Raw genomic sequence first — 18,482 nt, 5'->3', positions numbered from 1 at the left:
TCTACCAAAATCATAACTTTCCGGGAGGGAGTTACCCTTCCGAAATTTCAGCTTTAAATCAACCTTAGACACTACTAGATGGTGATCTTTACTTTTAACATTAATAACGGCACTCTTATACACCCTAATATCTTCTATTGATTCTGCTAGTCTTCTGTTTATAATAACATAATCAATAAGGTTTGCTGTCTTACCATCACATGAATACCATGTCAACTTATGGGCCATTTTGTGACCAAACACCGTATTGGTTATAACTAGGTTGATATACCTACAAAATTGCAAAAGCATATAGCAATTACTGTTTTCCTTTCCTACACCAAATTTACCTAGGCTAGGATACCATCTATCCCTATTTCTACCAACCTGGCCATTAAAATCTCCTAGCAAAAACACCATATTTCTACCTGGTACCCTGTCTATTTGCTCCTGTAACTGTAAGTAAAATTCACCTTAGTCACTAGTATCTCCATCAGTTGTCTTGTGGAGGCGCAGTGGATTTGACCTTAGCTTGGTAATACGGGACCCAGAGATCGAATCACGCTGCAGGAATGCACTGCAGGGCCGATGCATGGACCTTAGTAGTCAAGAAGCGTCGTTAATTCTTAAATAATATTCATCAGTTGGTTCAATGGGGGCATATACTACTATAACTGATACCCTGAACTTTTTAGTCATAAAATGGGCAATTAGTATTCTATTATTAATACCTTCCCAACCTAAGCCCCATTTAGTGCCCCATCCTTCCTGCCTAAGTAAACAAATTCTGTCACCTAATTTCATGCTTCCTACCCTATATATATAAAAATAAGTTGTTTGTGTGTTGACTGACGTCATGCATGTTTGTCGACTGACGTCATTCTAAGGATTGAGCATTATGCCGTCATGAAGTTGTTTGTCGACTCACTTCATGTTTTTCGACTGACGAAATTACAGACCGGGACACCGGGACACAAATGACGGCCGGGACACAGAGAATGTAAATGGACACAGGGAATATAAATGACAATCGGGACACTCAAAGAGAAATTAAAAACCAGGACACCGGGACGCAAATGACAACCGGGACACCGGGAAACAGGGAATACAAACGACGACCGGGACCCTCAAAGAGAAATTACTGACTGGGACACCGGGACACAAATGACGACCGGGACACAGGGAATGTAAATGACGACCAGGACACAGGGACACAACTACAACGGGGACGCCGGGGGGCACAGGGGGGATATATAAATGACGACGGGGACACAGGGAATGTTCGATTAGCAATCGCCATCAACAAAGCTCAAGGGCAGTCATTAGAATAATGAGGTATAGATCTGAATACGGATTGTTTTTCCCATGGACAATTATATTTTGCATGTTCAAGAGTCGTTAAACCTGACAATCTATTTATATACACGGACAATGGGACAGCGAAGAATGTTGTACATTCGCAAGTTTTACGTAGTTAAAAACATAAATATATCTATCTTTATTCATTGGTGGGACACAGGGACACAACTATAATGGCGCGTAACTAATATGGCGCGTAACGACTTACGCGCGCGGGGGGGGCTTGGGGGGTGCGAAGCGCCCCCCCCCCCTCTCCAACAGCTAGTAAAAATATCCGAATATAGAAAATCGTTATGTAAGTTAATCAGTAAGTTACATATATATATATATATCTATATATATAAAAATAAGTTGTCTGTCCGTTACGCCAGATTATATCTTCTATATATATATAAAAGAAAAAAAAACTAGAACGTAAAAACTGGAAATTGCATAAATATTTCAAAATATTTTGACAATAGATTAAAGTAATTCGAAAAAAGAAAAATGGTAAAAAACTTAAAAAAAAACTAAAAAGAAAAAACTAAAAAAAAAAATTAAAAATTAAAAAAATTAAAAAAAGAAAAACCTAAAAAGAAAAAACGTAAAAAAATAAAAAAGATAAAAAACTAAAAAGAAAAAAAACTAAAAAAGCTAAAAAACTAAAAAAAGAAAAAACTAAAAAAACTGGGAATTGCACAAATATTTCAATATATTTTGACAATAGATTAAAGTAATTCGAAGACCTTAAAACAGATACCCCAAATTTTGAGGTTTAATATAAATTATTGGAGCTTTAGCATGCTTGGCACGTAAAGATTTTTCCAAGTGTCAATGTTAGAATGAACATTGACAAATTGAAGAAAACAAATCAATAAAAAGAAGAAACTAAAAAGAAGAAAAAACTAAAAAAGAAAAAAAACTAAAGAAGAAACTGTATCTATATATATAAAAATCTATATATATAAAAATAAGTTGTCTGTTACACTATGCCTGTTACGCCAGTTTATATCTTATCTATATTATCTATATATATATATATATATATATATATATATATATATATATATATATATATATATATATATATATATATATATATATATATATATATATATATATATATATATATATATATATATATATATATATATATATATAGATTTTTATATATATAGATACAGTTTCTTCTTTAGTTTTTTTTCTTTTTTAGTTTTTTCTTCTTTTTAGTTTCTTCTATATATATATAAAAATAAGTTGTCTGTCTGTGGATGGATGGATGGATGTGTCAGGTGACGTCACCTAAAAAAACTGGATTAGGTGACGTCAAAACTGAAAAAACTAAAAAAAGGCAAAAACTACAAAAAAAACTAAAAACTAATAAAAAAAATAAAAAAGCTAAAAAACTAAAAAAAACTATAAAGGTAAAAACCAATAAAAAACTAAAAAAAAAACTGAAAAAACTAAAAAAAGGCAAAAACTACAAAAAAAAACTAAAAACTAATAAAAAAAGTAAAAAAGCTAAAAAACTAAAAAAACTAAAAAAACTAAAAAAAGGTAAAAAACTAAAAAAAATAAAAAATAAAATAAAACTAAAAAAAAGGAAAAAACTGAAAAATAAGCTAAAATAAAGGTAAAAACCAATAAAAAACTAAAAAAAAAAGGAAAAAACTAATAAATGACGACACTCAAAGAGAAAGCGACCAGGACAAAAGGAATGTTCGATTAGCAATCAACAAAGCACCGGGACACAGGGAGTATAAATGACGACCAGGACATAAGTAAAAAAAAAAAAACTATCTATATATATAAAAATAAGTTGTCTGTGGATCTGTGGATCGTGGATCAGGTGACGTCACCTGAAAAAACTGGATCAGGTGACGTCAAAACTGAAAAAACTAAAAAAAGGCAAAAACTACAAAAAAAACTAAAAACTAATAAAAAAAATAAAAAAGCTAAAAAACTAAAAAAACTAAAAAAAGGCAAAAACTACAAAAAAAACTAAAAACTAATAAAAAAGCTAAAAAACTAAAAAAACTAAAAAAAAGGCAAAAACTACAAAAAAACTAAAAACTAATAAAAAAATAAAAAAGCTAAAAAACTAAAAAAACTAAAAAAACTAAAAAAAGGTAAAAAACTAAAAAAACTAAAAACTAAAAAAAAACTAAAAAAGGTAAAAACTAAAAGAACTAAAAAAGAAAAAAATAAATGACGACACTCAAAGAGAAAGCGACCAGGACAAAAGGAATGTTCGATTAGCAATCAACAAAGCACCGGGACACAGGGAGTATAAATGACGACCAGGACACAAGTAAAAAAAAAAATTAACAAAACTAAAAAGAAGGTAAAAACTACAAAAAAACTAAAAAGAAAAAAAAACTAAAAACTAATAAAAAAACTAAAAAATCTAAAAATCTAAATAAACTAAAAAAGAAAAAAAAAGGAAAAAAATAAAGGAGAAAAACAAAACTAAAAAACGAATGTATATACAGACCGGTACACCGGGATACAAATGACGACCGGGACACAGGGAATATAAATAACGACCGGGACACAGGGACACAACTACAACGGGGACACCGGGGGAAACAGGGGGATATAAATGACGACCGGGACAAAAAAACTAAAAAGAAATAAAAACTAAAAACTAATAAAAAAAACTAAAAAATCTAAAAATCTAAATAAGCTAAAAAAGAAAAAAAAAGGAAAAAAATAAAGGAGAAAAACAAAACTAAAAAACGAATGTATATACAGACCGGGACACCGGGATACAAATGATGACCGGGACCCGGGACACAGGGAATATAAATGACGACCGGGACACAGGGACACAACTACAACGGGGACACCGGGGGAAACAGGGGGATGTAAATGACGACCGGGACACCGGGACAGGGAATGGTCGATTAGCAATCACCATCAACAAAGCTCAAGGGCAATCATTAGAATCATGAGGTATAGATCTGAATACAGATTGTTTTCCCATGGACCATTATATGTTGCATGTTCAAGAGTCGGTAAACCTGACAATCTATTTATATGCAAAGACAATGGGACAGCAAAGAATGTTGTATATTCGCAAGTTTTACGTAGTTAAAACCATATATATATATATATATATATCTATATTCACAGGTGGGACATAGGGACACAACTACAATGGCGCGTAACTATTATGGCGCGTAACGACTTACGCGCGCGGGGGGGCTTGGGGGGGGCGCGAAGCGCCCCCACCAACTAGGTGTTGGGGTGGCGCGAAGCGCCACCCCAACAGCTAGTATATATATATATATATATATATATATATATATATCTATATCTATATATATATAAAAATAAGTTGTCTGTGTGTGGATCTGTGTGTGGATCAGGTGACGTCATGTTTGTCCGCATATGACGTCTGAATTATTTCACACTAATACAAAAGAAGAAAAAAACTAAAAAAGGTAAAAACTACAAAAAAAACTAAAAAGAAAAAAAAAACTAAAAAAGCTAAAAAACTAAAAAAACTAAAAAAAGGTAAAAATCTAATAACTAAAAAAAAACTGAAAAAAATAAAAAAAGGCAAAAACTACAAAAAAAATAAAACTAATAAAAAAACTAAAAAAGCTAAAAAACTAAAAAAACTAAAAAAAACTAAAAAAAGGTAAAAAACTAAAAAAAAACTAAAAACTAAAAAAGAAAAAAACTAAAAAAAAGGAAAAAACTGAAAAATAAAAGAGAAAAAGAAAACTAAAAAAATATGAATAAATATATATAAAAATAAGTTGTTTGTGGGTTATGTCTGTCTGTCTGTCTGTCGAGTGACGTCGTGTTTGTCCGCATATGACGTCTGAATTATTTCACACTAATACAAAAGAAGAAAAAAAACTAAAAAAGGTAAAAACTACAAAAAAAACTAAAAAGAAAAAAAACTAAAAAAGCTAAAAAACTAAAAAAAACTAAAAAAAGGTAAAAAACTAAAAACTAAAAAAAACTGAAAAAACTAAAAAAAGGCAAAAACTAAAAAAAAAACTAAAAACTAATAAAAAAACTAAAAAAGCTAAAAAACTAAAAAAACTAAAAAAAACTAAAAAAAGGTAAAAAACAAAAAAAAACTAAAAACTAAAAAAGAAAAAACTAAAAAAAAGGAAAAAACTGAAAAATAAGAGAAAAAGAAAACTAAAAAAATATTAATAAATATAAAAAATATAAATATAAATATAATATAAATTAGCAATCAACAAAGCACCGAGACACAAATGACGACCGGGACACAGGGAGTATAAATGACGACCAGGACATAAGTAAAAAAAAAAAACTAAAAAAACTAAAAAAATGGTAAAAACTACGAAAAAACTAAAAACTAATAAAAAAACTAAAAAATCTAAAAATCTAAATAAACTAAAAAAGAAAAAAAAGAAAAAAGGAAAAAAATAAAGGAGAAAAACAAAACTAAAAAACGAATGTATATACAGACCGGGACACCGGGATACAAATGACGACCGGGACACAGGGAATATAAATGACGACCGGGACACAGGGACACAACTACAATGGGGACGCCGGGGGGCACAGGGGGATATAAATGACGACCGGGACACCGGGACACAAGGAATATAAATGACGCCCGGGACACTCAAAGAGAAATCACAGACTGGAACACCGGGACACAAATGACGACCGGGACACAGGGAATATAAATGACGACCGGGACACAGGGACATAACTACAAAGGGGACGCCGGGGTGCACAGGGGGATATATAAATGACGATGGCGACTCAGGGAATGGTCGATTAGCAATCACCATCAACAAAGCTCAAGGGCAATCATTAGAATCATGAGGTATAGATCTGAATACGGATTGTTTTCCCATGGACCATTATATGTTGCATGTTCAAGAGTCGGTAAACCTGACAATCTATTTATATGCACAGACAATGGGACAGCAAAGAATGTTGTATATTCGCAAGTTTTACGTAGTTAAAAACATATATATATATATATATATATATATATATATATATATATATATATATATATATCTATATTCACAGGTGGGACATAGGGACACAACTACAATGGCACGTAACTAATATGGCGCGTAACGACTTACGTACGCGGGTGGGCTTTGGGGGTGTGCGAAGCGCCCCCATCAACTAGGTGTTGGGGTGGCACTAAGCGCCACCCCAACAGCTAGTATATATATATATATTACTAATAAAAACATTTTTAAATAAAATTAGGTTCTAGTAGTCTTTTTAAGTAATTAAATAAAAAAAACAAGTTTTTTCAACTGAAAGTAAGGAGTGACATCAAAACTTAAAACGCACAGAAATTACTTCGTATATGAAAGAGGCTGCTTCCTCATCAACGCCCCGCTCTTTACGCTAAAGTTTGACTCTTTCTCTCAATTCTTCTTTCTAAAACAGTAAAAAACTTTAGCGTAAAGAGCGGGGCGTTGATGAGGAAGCAGCCTCTTTCATATACGAAGTAATTTCTGTGCGTTTTAAGTTTTGATGTCACTCCTTACTTTCAGTTGAAAAAACTTGTTTTTTTTATTTAATTTCTGAACGTTTTTTAATCAATGCATGTTTTGATTTTGGCTCTCCGCAGAGGAATAATCAAAACGAAATTTTCATATTTTTTTTTTGGCTCAATGGCTTTCTCATAATTTTGATCGAATGATTTTGAGAAAAAAAGAGCGGGGGACGAAGCCTAGTTGCCCCCCGATTTTTTGGTTAATTAAAAAGGCAACTAGAACTTTTAATTTTTTACGAATCTTTTTATTGGTAAAAGATTTACGTAGCTTATAAATTAGCTTACGTAAAGAACTTTTGTATTCTCATGTTTTTATTACATATATGAGGGGATTCGCCCCATCGTCAGTACCTCGCTCTTTACACTAAAGCTTAAATTTTATCCCAATTCATTAAGAATGACCCCCTGAATCACAAAAGCCGTAGAATAAGTAGTTGAAATTACCGAAAATACTTTAGCGTAAAGAGCGAGGTATTAGAAGGAGGTGAGCCCCTCATATGGGTAATAATTTCTGTTTGTTTTAAGTTTTATTGCTGTTCCTTACTTCCAGCTGAAAAAGCTTTTTCACTTTTATTTTTTAATTGTTTTTTTAAAATAATGCTAGTAAATCCTGCTCTCCCTTCATGGAAATTTTCTTCTCCCATTACAAATTCTCGAAGGAAAGTTCCCCCAGCATATCCCCCTCTTCTCAACCCCTCCCCCAAACCAAAAAAATCCTCCTGAAAACGCCTGTATACTTCCCAATAACCATTACTATATGTAAGCACAGGTCAAAGTTTGTAACTTGTTGCCCCTCCCACGGGGACTGTGTGGGAGTAAGTCGTCCCCAAAGACATAGTTATAAGGTTTTTCGACTACGCTGAATAAAATGGCTATCTCAGAATTTTGATCCGTTGACTTTGGGAAAATAATTAGCGTGGGAGGGGGCCTAGGTGCCCTCCAATTTTTTTGGTCACTTAAAAAGGGCACTAGAACTTTTCATTTCCGTTAGAATGAGCCCTCTTGCAACATTCTAGGACAACTGGGTCGATACGATCACCCCTGGGAAAAAAAAAAAAAAACAAAAAAAAAAAAACAAAAAAACAAATAAACACGCATCCGTGATCTGCCTTCTGGCAAAAAATGCAAAATTCCACATTTTTGTAGATAGGAGCTCGAAACTTCTACAGTAGGGTTCTCTGATACGCTGAATCTGATGGTGTGATTTTCGTTAAGATTCTATGACTTTTAGGGGGCGTTTCCCCCTATTTTCTAAAATAACGCAAATTTTCTCAGGCTCGTAACTTTTGATGGGTAAGACTAAACTGGATGAAACTTATATATTTAAAACCAGCATTAAAATGCGATTCTTTTGATGTAGCTATTGGTATCAAAATTCCATTTTTTAGAGTTTTGGTTACTATTGAGCCGGGTCGCTCCTTACTACAGTTCGTTACCACGAACTGTTTGACAAAAAAATTGGAGGGCAACTAGACCCCCTCCTCCACCCCTTTTTTATCAAAATCGTTTGATCAAAATTTTGAGAAAGCCATTCAGCCAAAAAAAAGTAAAATTAATATTCAATCTCGTTTTAATTATGCATGTACAGCGAGCCAAAATCAAAACCTGCATTAATCAAAAAAATTCAAAAATTAAATAAAAAAACAAGTTTTTTTAACTGAAAGTAAGGAGCTACATTAGAACTTAAAACGAATAGAAATTATTCCGTATATGAAAGGGGCTGCCACCTCCTCGACGCGCCATACTTTACGCTAAAGTTTGACTGTTTCTCACAACTCTACTTTTTAAAACAATACAAAACTCTAGCGTAAAGAGCTGGGCGTTGTGGAGCAGACATCCCCTTTCATATACGGAATAATTTCTGTTCATTTTAAGTGTTAATGTCGCTCCTTATTTTCAGTTCAAATAACTTTTTTTAATTTAGTTCTTGTCAAGGGAGAAATCAAAAGAAAAAAGTCAAAAGAAAAAGGAAGGCCCGGGTCATAGCTCCTCCCCTCGTTATCCTAAATTGTTTTTGAATTGTTGCACACTTCATATTCGAAATATCAAGTTTGTTTTAAAACTGTCCCCCTCCTTCCAAATTTTGTTTTGTTATTATTGACAATCAGAAACAGATTTCTTACGGACATGCCTGATATATTGGAATCAGTGTAATGATAGCCAGCTTATAACATAAATTAAAAAATTGATAATGCTCAAGGCCTACATGAGTCTGATATTATCTGATTTCAAAGCTTAATTTTCAATGCTAAAATGAGTTTAAATGTTCATTTAATACGATTTTGAGCTGATTTGAAGACAACAGCGTCTGGAGAAGAGTTAGCAGCAACTCAGCCTATTTCAAAAGAAAAGGAGCTTATTACTTCTGATTAAATAAAAAAAAACAAGTTTTTTTAACGGAAAGTAAGGAGCGACATTAAAACTTAAAACGAACAGAAATTGCTTCGTACATGAAAGGGGCGCTTCCCCATCAACGCCCCGCTCTTCACGCTAAAGTTTGACTCTTTCGCTTAACTCTACTTCTTAAAACAGTAAAAAAAAACTTTGGCGTAAAGAGCGGGGCGTTGATGAGGAAGCGTCCCCTTTCATATACGAAGCAATTTCTGTTCGTTTTAAGTTTTAATGTCGCTCCTTACTTTCCGTTAAAAAAACTTGTTTTTTTTTATTTAATTTCTGAACGTTTTTGAATCAATGCATGTTTTGATTTTGGCTCTCCGCAGATGATTAATTAAAACGAAATTTGCATTTTTTTTTTTTTGCTAAATAGCTTACTCATAGTTTTGATCGAATGATTTTGAGAAAGAAAGGAGAGGGGGAGGAGGCCTAGTTGCCATCCGATTTTTTGGCTACTTAAAAAGGCAACTAGAAATTTTAATTTTTTTACGAATGTTTTTATTAGTAAAAGATATACGTAACTTACAAATAAGCATCCGTAACGAACTTCTGTATTCTCATATTTTTATTACGTATACGAAGGGGTACAGCCCCTCGTCAGTACCACGCTCTTTACACTAAAGCTTAAATTTTCCCAATTTCTTAAGAATGACCCCTGAATCACAAAAGCCGTAGAATAAATAGTTGAAATTACTAAAAATACTTTAGCGTAAAGAGCGAGGTATTAGGAGGAGGTGAGCCCATCATATGCGCAATAATTTCTGTTCGTTTTACATTTTAATGCTTCTCTTTACTTTCAGTTGAAAAAACTTTTTCATGTTTATTTTTTCATTGTATTTTTTTAAATAATGCTAGAAAATCCTGCGCTCCCTTCATGAAAATTTTCTTCCCCCGTGACAAATTCCTCCAAGGAAAGTTCCCCCAACATATTCACCTTTTATCAAATCCCCCCCCCAAACCTAAAAATCCCCCTGAAACGTCTGTACAGTATCAAATAACCATTACTATATGTAAGCACTGGTCAAAGTTTGTAACTTGTGGCCCCTCCCAGGGGGCTGTGGGGGAGTAAGGCGTCCCCAAAGACATAGTTATAAGGTTTTTTGACTACGCTAAATAAAATGACTAACTCAGCGTTTTGATCTGGTGACTTTGGGAAAATAACTAGCGTGGGAGGGGGCCTAGGTGCCCGCCAATTTTTTGGTCACTTAAAAAGGGCACTAGAACTTTTCATTTCCCTGAGAATGAGCCCTGTCGCAAGATTCTAGGACCACTGGGTCGATACGATCACCTCTGGGAAAAAAAAACAAACATACAAATAAACACGCATCCTTTTTTTCTGGCAAAAAATACAAAATTCCACATTTTTGTAGATAGGAGCTTGAATTCTACAATAGGGTTCTCTGATACGCTGAATCTGATGGTGTGATTTTCATTAACATAATATGACTTTTAGGGGTTGTTTCCTCCTATTTTCTAAAATAAGGCAAGTTTTCTCAGGCTAGTAACTTTTGATGGGTAAGACTAAACTTGATTAAACTTATATATTCAAAATCAGCGTTAAAATGCAATTTTTTGATGTATCTATTGATATCAAAATTCCATTTTTTAGAGTTTTGGTTACTATTGAGCCTGGTTGCTCCTTACTACAGTTCGTTACGACGAACTGTTTGATTCCAGTCACCTTTCAATGCAGTTTTTAAAACATACATGATATTCACCCTGTTCAAATTAATGATTTCTTTATAGTATTTAGTTAAGGCAATACTAATTACAGCTTCTTTATAAAGTAAAGGTCGAAACTGTCTGGATATACCCAAAATACATGTCATCGTTCTTATTTCTCGCTTCGTTAAAAAAATAAGATTATTTATTCAAAACGAATTAAAAAGCATATATAGGAAACAAAAGCCTCTGGCTTAATGCAAAAGAAAATCGTCAATAAACTGGTAATTATTAATGCCAGTAATATATGAAGTATTTAACTGTATGATATTGTTTTGAATATTTTGCAAGGAGAGTAAGATGTAAACTTCTCTATTATTTTGTGTCTTTTTTGTTCTTCAGTTCATATTTTATTTTAGCTTAGTTATAGACTCGGACTTATTTACATAACCTTTTTTAGGAGTAAAAGCATCCTCGTGTGCAACGGGTTTCAAAACATGTCGTTTTTGGTTACCCTCATATATCCAGCTATTTTACTCATTTTTTGCACATACTACGCTGTATTGACAAGAAAATGTCCTGGAGTGTTCAGCGAGACCCGATTTATTGGGCTCACCGTATATACTATCGTTATTAAATGGATGGCATGTATTACTCTTATTTTCAGCGCCACAAGTTCAACAGTACGGGTTGTCACTTTGTCTGTATCCATGGCTGCAAGGTTAGTAGTAGGAAACATAGAAAACATGTAGCGAAAGTATTTAGACACGTTATCAAAAGTGTTTCTGCTTAAAAAAAAAACTAAATATGGCCTAAAATATCCGACAAATCTACCGTAAAATAAAAGCATAAGTTTAGCTGTACTGATTGTTATATTCTAGGCAACTTCTGTGTAAATTTGTAAACGTGAAATTTCAGTGAACGGAACTAGTTACTAAACTCAATCGAGTCATTTTAATGTTCGAAATTCGAGTAATAACAACTGAAAATAATCGAGGAAGTATACATGTTGATATAAAGTAATGTTCTACTCAAAATAAACTTTTTGCCTTCCCAAGATAGTTGTTAGCAATAACCCTGCTAACCATGAGAATAAAGATTATCCTAATATAGAAACACTGTATAGTGAATAGTCACTTTTTCAAGGTTTCGAATTGAGAATAGGGTAATCTTAACAATATTATCATTGAGTGGCTTTGTGGGACATCTGGTTAAAACTATGATGAAAAAAAATCCACCTTTATTAGGCCAATTATTGTGATGTAGTTAAGTATTTTCCATGACACTATTATTTAAAACATTATAAGCGAAGCTTTTCATAAATACAACAGGAGACAGAATATAGGTAACAGTATTTTCTTTCTCTTAATTCCTTGATAATTTCAAATAACGTTTAATTCTTGCAATATGCGTCTTTTTAAAACAATTTTAAATCATTTAGAAATTTTACACCATGATACTATGGTGTTATTTTGAAGGTTCTAAATTATTATAGGAATTTGTTTATAATAGGAATCTTGGTCATTTATGAGGGGGAGAAGTCACTTCGGGAGGATCCACTGTGGGAAGATGTGAAAGAGTACCAGTTCCCTCAAAGTGCACCTGCTGGAGTGATTGTGATCTCATTACAGAGGCCTTGCCTTCCCAATCTTGACTCTAAGGGAGAAACTCTTTCCCATTATCGATTGATACACATCTCTCCTAAATATTTACCCATTGAAAATCTTACCTTGGCTATTCTTACCCAGAATTGAAATCGATACTGATTTCCACCAAATACGATTCTCTGAGTCTTATATCCAAATTTCCTCTTCAATTAACGTCGACTTTGGTTCTTTATACGAATTTCCCAGAGAAGAGAAGACAGACAAAATTAATCCGTTGTTTACTTAGTTTTTTACCTGATTTGTACTCATATCATTTTTGTGGGCCCTTGTATTTTTGGTCATAGATGACTTCAAATTATACCAAGGAGAAAGTTGTGTTTTAGCTGAGAAATAGTGCTGTTTTCACCGTTGGAGGTATAAAGAATAGTCCATCTAATCTTTTTGTCGGCTAGTATCGTTGAATATGCCACAGACTGATTCTCCGCTTCTCTCGAATGTAAATTCAGGAGATCGAGAAAATTTCTAATTTAATCGTGCTAAGCACAATTATTATCCGTAAATCTTGTGGATTTTTCCCTCTTCGAAATTCCAAACTTGATGTAGAGGGCTGGACACACAACAGCTTTGATTGGCGTGACAGACATGCTGAATGGCAATGGAAATAAGGCAAGCAGATAGTATAGTCGTGGGACCTGTAGCCAAGTGGTAGCTGCAGTGGAGATCCACGAAAGAAGAAATAATCAAAGATATTTATCTAAAAAAAAAATACCGATATTGCTAAGAATTGAAACGAAATAATAAAACGTTTGTCTAGTAAAACTTACTGTTATGTTGTCTTGACTAGTTGCACACCAGTTATTAGAGAGAAAACCAGTAGATTCTTATGGAATGAATGGTATGAATGAATGAATGAATGAATGACTGTATTTAAAGCCATTTTTCAGGCCGTATACATACATATATAACAAAAAACAAACTAAATTATGTAACAATCGACTTTCGAATAACAAGACCCTTCCGGACAAAATTTGCCACTGCTACTATATTTATTTTCGACGTTGACTTCAGAGTTCCAAGAAGGGGCTCACGACCACCCACCCCAAGAAAGGTCCCTCTTAGCTCATTTAGCCCCTGACACCTGACAAGAAAATGGTCTAGCCCATCAAGATCACCGCAAATTGGGCAAGTATACCGCATTTCCGGGTGACACCTATTTTTCCAAATACTGTGAAGAGGGAGACAGCTTGCTCGCACCTGCATCCAAGACCTCAGGGATTCTTTTAGAATTCCTAATCTAAAATATAACTCTTCACCATAATTTTCTTTTACCTTATAGTAAGAACTTAAGCTTTCCGACTGGCTAAGGTCATTCCACCGTTTCTGAATTTCTTGGTCTTCCAGCCTTGTTTGGATCTCTGACAGAAAGGCTTTTTGATCTGAGATTGGGCCCTCTCCTCCATTCCATGCATACGACAGACCTGTGCTGTTCAGTAGTTTTTTGACATGGAAGGGCCATGACGATTTTTGTCCCAGGGTAAGTAATTCATCATACGCTGCTCTGATGGGTCTTGAGGAGGGACATTGCAGTATTTTCTTTTCGGAATTATTATGTTCGGCCTCACATTGTTTTTGGCATTCACTTTCAAGCTCTTCACATAATATAGCGGGGGTATTTAGAAGGGTAGTCCCTCTCAGGTAAAAGGATTAGTTCTGTTTGGTTCAAAGTTTTAAGGCTTCTGTTTATATTTATTTTTTTCTATTTAAAAAAACATGTTTGTTAACTCAAACATTACATCAAATTAAATAAATTGACTAAGATATTGAACATCATATGCTGCAGTATCATTGTCAAAGATTTACTTCACTTTATTTAGTAACTTCTTTATTCATTTTTATTTTTTATATGTCCACTGGCTTCAAACAAAACTAACAATAGCCATGAATTGAGTCTAGGAGTAAAAATCAGATCAGCTTATAATACGGTCCCCATTCATCCGAGGAAAAGTAAACATTGAGTAATTTAGACTTCCTTATCCATGGGAACTCATCTATCAATAGTCTCTCTGAGATTCCCTGGTAACTGCGTAGTTATAACAAAAATGTCCTCGAAATTTATATATTTTGGAGCTTGCTAGGGAAAAATGCTTGAATAAAGAAAATTCCTATGCCTTTTTTTTGCTTTTTGAGAAGCATACACCTATAAACCGTAGCATCCTTTATACCTAATAATTTTATTACTATTTGCGTTGCAAGAGCAATACTTTGGTTTCATCCTTCTTATTTATTTTTCTTAGTTTACGGATTTGAGGTTATATACTAGAAATTGACAAGGATTTAGCCTCCGTGGTTTTTACGAAAATTATTGACCTCAGACTAGACTGATGAATATGATATCATTTGGCAAACGGTGTATAATTAAAGCTTGGAGCCAAAAAGGATGTTTTCCACTAATAATAGGGTCAGTGCCAGCAGCATGTGAGTTGAAGTGTAGTTTAATAGTCCGGCTCGGAGAGGACTATCTGAAGTTATGCTCCAAAGCTCTTCTCGAACTAGCGGCCTTCTTCTAAAGTAATAGACTACATTGTAGGATAATTAGTTGTTTTTGACATTCAAATATATCATAATATTAATATGTTAGGTAAAGCAAAGCTGTATACAAATTTTGAGTCAAACCGTGTGAGAGGAAGGTGTCGAAATAAGCATCTCAAACTTTGGACTCAGACAACAGACAGACAGAGGATGCAAGTTAAGTAAAACGTGGTAAAAAGTTTCTAAGATGCGCGACGGCTACCTGACCCATACGCCTTAGAAATTGGAACTTCACCTTTGCTCTTTTCGAGCAAGGGATATTAGAAAGTTGCCACCAGGCAAGAAAATCTACTTTTGAACCAAGATGGATGATATGTTTTCTACACTGATTAATACTCCTTGATGAGCTGACCTATGTATATGGATCTGTCTCTTCGTCCAAAACTACGTTCATATGATGAACTGCTGTAAAATTTCCAAGGGGTTGACAACTTCAATGTTGTGGAACATATTAAATATATACAAAAAAAAATTGTTAAAATTTTAAGACAAGGGAGGGATAAATAAGCACAACTTGGCTGTTATGGCTTGCTCTCATATTTACGATGATGGTTTGGTATCTTTTGCTAGTTCATGTATATGAACTAGCAAAATGTGAACTAAAATTCAGATCAATATCAATTAGAAAGAGGAACATGGAAATAAGAATATATTTTTAGAGCATGGTTATCTTCTTAATTATAAGGTTTGATGTATAGTCTTAAAACATTCGAGGTGTTGACAAACTAAATGTTGTGGCACACATTAGAAAAAAAAGTGTGGTTCAAATTTTAAGGAAAATGAAGAACTTGTAAATAACAAATCATGTTATTGCTGAGTAATTTTTAAGATGATGGGTTGTCATCTTTGACAAGTTGGTTTATCTATCAAACACTTCCGATGCGTGTTTCAAATACTTCCGACCTGGGTCACACCAGGAATACTAGCCAAGCTCATATTCCTCGCTATTTTAATCCAATTGTCATCAACTAGGTATAGCTACACAGGTGCACGGATGCTTCAAGCCGTGAATGGTAAGACCGGTAACCATGGTAAGTGGTAAGATCCGGTAAGATCAAGCGGTAACCATGTGCTACACCAATACCAAAAATATTGTCATTTCACTTGGATCACATCAAACCCATATTTGCCGCTTTTATCATATAAGCTCAATACTTATTTTCTATAGTGGCCTCCTCATATAAGGTCTGGAGATTCTCATTATAGCTTCCGCTTGCAAATTTTTAATTAGCTATTAAACACAATTTGGGCATTTATACGTGAAAGAAGTGACAGGTTCAATCTATCTAAGTTTGACCACCAATTGGTGGAACTAATACTAGCTTTGCCGTGAAAACAAACAGACCAAAACCTACCAAACATGCCCTAATGGAAATGAAAGGCACATGGGCTCTCTCTCCTTCGATCTCTTCTGGCATGCTAGTCAATTTCCCTTTCTAGATGTTTCAACTTCCCCACATAAACTTATCAACTGTGCACAGCTACACAGGTGAATGGTAACTCAACTGTGCACAGCCTCAAGCCGTGAATGGTGAGACTGTTGATCAAAAGCAATAACTATGTTCCACACCAATACCAACACTATTGTCATTTCATTGGGATCACATCTAAGCCACATTTGCTGCTTCCATCATACAAGCTCAATTTTCTTTTCTATAGAGACCCCCTCACATAAGGTGTCAATTGGGTACCTAACATATTCCGTAGTCAAATTCTCTGGAAAACTTCTAGCAAATATTTCTCCATTTTTCAGAACGCCTATTCTTAAGAATCATAATTAACCACTGTCTTCACTATTGCGCCCAATAAACTAATTTTGATTTTCAGACTTAACTTCCTATTCATACAATTTATTTTTAACTCCTTGGCTATTCTACTTTTAACATCTTCACTGCTCCCACCGTCTTTACTAATATTGCTACTAAGGTAAGTGAAGCTGTCCATCTGATCAATCTTTTCGTTACCCAGCGTCATCTTTTCATCTTCACTTATTCCCAGCCTTAGGGACTTAGTCTTCTTAATATTTATTTTCTAATTCGTATTATTCCAAACTTTTTTCAACTGTTAATAAAGACCCTGAGCCTTGGCTCCTCAACTCTTAACATGTTCATGGCTCCCACCGTCTTTACTAATAATACAACCAAAGTAAGTGAAGCTGTCCACTTGATCAATGTTTTTGCTACCCAGCGTCATCTTTTCATCTTCACTTATTCCTAACTTTAGCGAATTCTTATTCTTAAAATTAATTTTCAAGCCTGTTCTAACACCCTGAAGTTACGAAACCTCTAAAAGTTCATTGACTTTGCTCACACTTTCATCTAGGATGCTGAAAACATCAGCATATTCTAAGTCTGGAAAATTGTTTCTTCTCCATTTGATTCCATGTTCTCTCATGGCCTTTCCTGTGCTCCTTAAGACAAAATCGATCACAATGATCCATATAATTGGGGATAAAACACAACCCTGCTTAACATCTGATTTAATACAAAACCAGCTACTAACCCCACTTCCTACGTTAATTGCAGCAATGTTACTCTTGTTCATAGAAGCTAATCACTCAGGCACTTCAGGCACTTCAGGCACTTCTGTCACATGACTCAGGCACTTCTCAATTATTAACCTAAGAGTGAAAATAAGGTCGTAATAAACTCTACCCATCCTGAGCTTTGCTACCTCATAAAACTTTGTCTACACCATCTCTAAGTCTAAAAAGCATCATCATACTAGGTAATTTTCTACCTACAGAAATCAGGCTAATTATCCTAAGTTACTTTAGTTTGCCTCAGTGATTGTCTAATGCCACAATAATTACCACACTCACTCTCATCACCTTTCTTATACAGGGGCGAGATCAGGATGTTACTAAAATTGCTAAGCTTCTCTTCTTTAAAAAAAAAATCATGTTCATATGTTCAGTAGCTTATTCCCAACTTCATAGCCAGCATTCATTTACCACACTATCAGCATCTTTGGCCTTATTATTTTTTTTATCCTTTGAGTACTGTCTTTAATTCTTCCTCACAATGTAAATCCTCTTTTACATTCAAGGTGTTATAAACTTTTTCATTTTCCTCTATATCTTTTCCTGTAACTCTATCCCGGTTTAGCACATTCTCAAAATGTTCAGCCCATCTCCCTTCAACTCTTTCCTTATCCTTACTATGGTCCCGTTCTTACCTTTTACTGGGACGAGTTCAGATTGACTAGTCTCTGTCAGCTTATGAATATACCAGCGAAATATTTGACTATTATGCCGTCTAGCTGCATCTTACAGATTCCTGTCAAATGAATCCATAGCATCCATTTTACCCTCCTTGGCTGATACTTGAACGCTTTCTCCAATTTTTTAAATTCCTCTTATTTTCATATGTTCTACCACTCAGATAATTTTC

At 34.1% G+C, this 18,482-nt stretch overlaps 1 protein-coding gene across 1 annotated transcript in view; it reads left to right on the top strand.

The window, feature by feature from the left end:
* LOC136029295 (metabotropic glutamate receptor 3-like) overlaps positions 1–18,482 on the top strand; it is a 162,069-nt gene that overhangs the window by 120,850 nt on the left and 22,737 nt on the right. The window contains exon 13 of the mRNA XM_065707557.1: positions 11,355–11,615. Coding sequence (XP_065563629.1) covers positions 11,355–11,615 — 261 coding nt within the window. The remainder of the gene's footprint in view (positions 1–11,354; positions 11,616–18,482) is intronic.

Source organism: Artemia franciscana, chromosome 1, assembly GCF_032884065.1.
Source record: "Artemia franciscana chromosome 1, ASM3288406v1, whole genome shotgun sequence".
NCBI classification, from domain to species: Eukaryota; Metazoa; Arthropoda; class Branchiopoda; order Anostraca; family Artemiidae; genus Artemia; species Artemia franciscana.
This window is presented reverse-complemented; position numbering and strand designations above follow the sequence as displayed.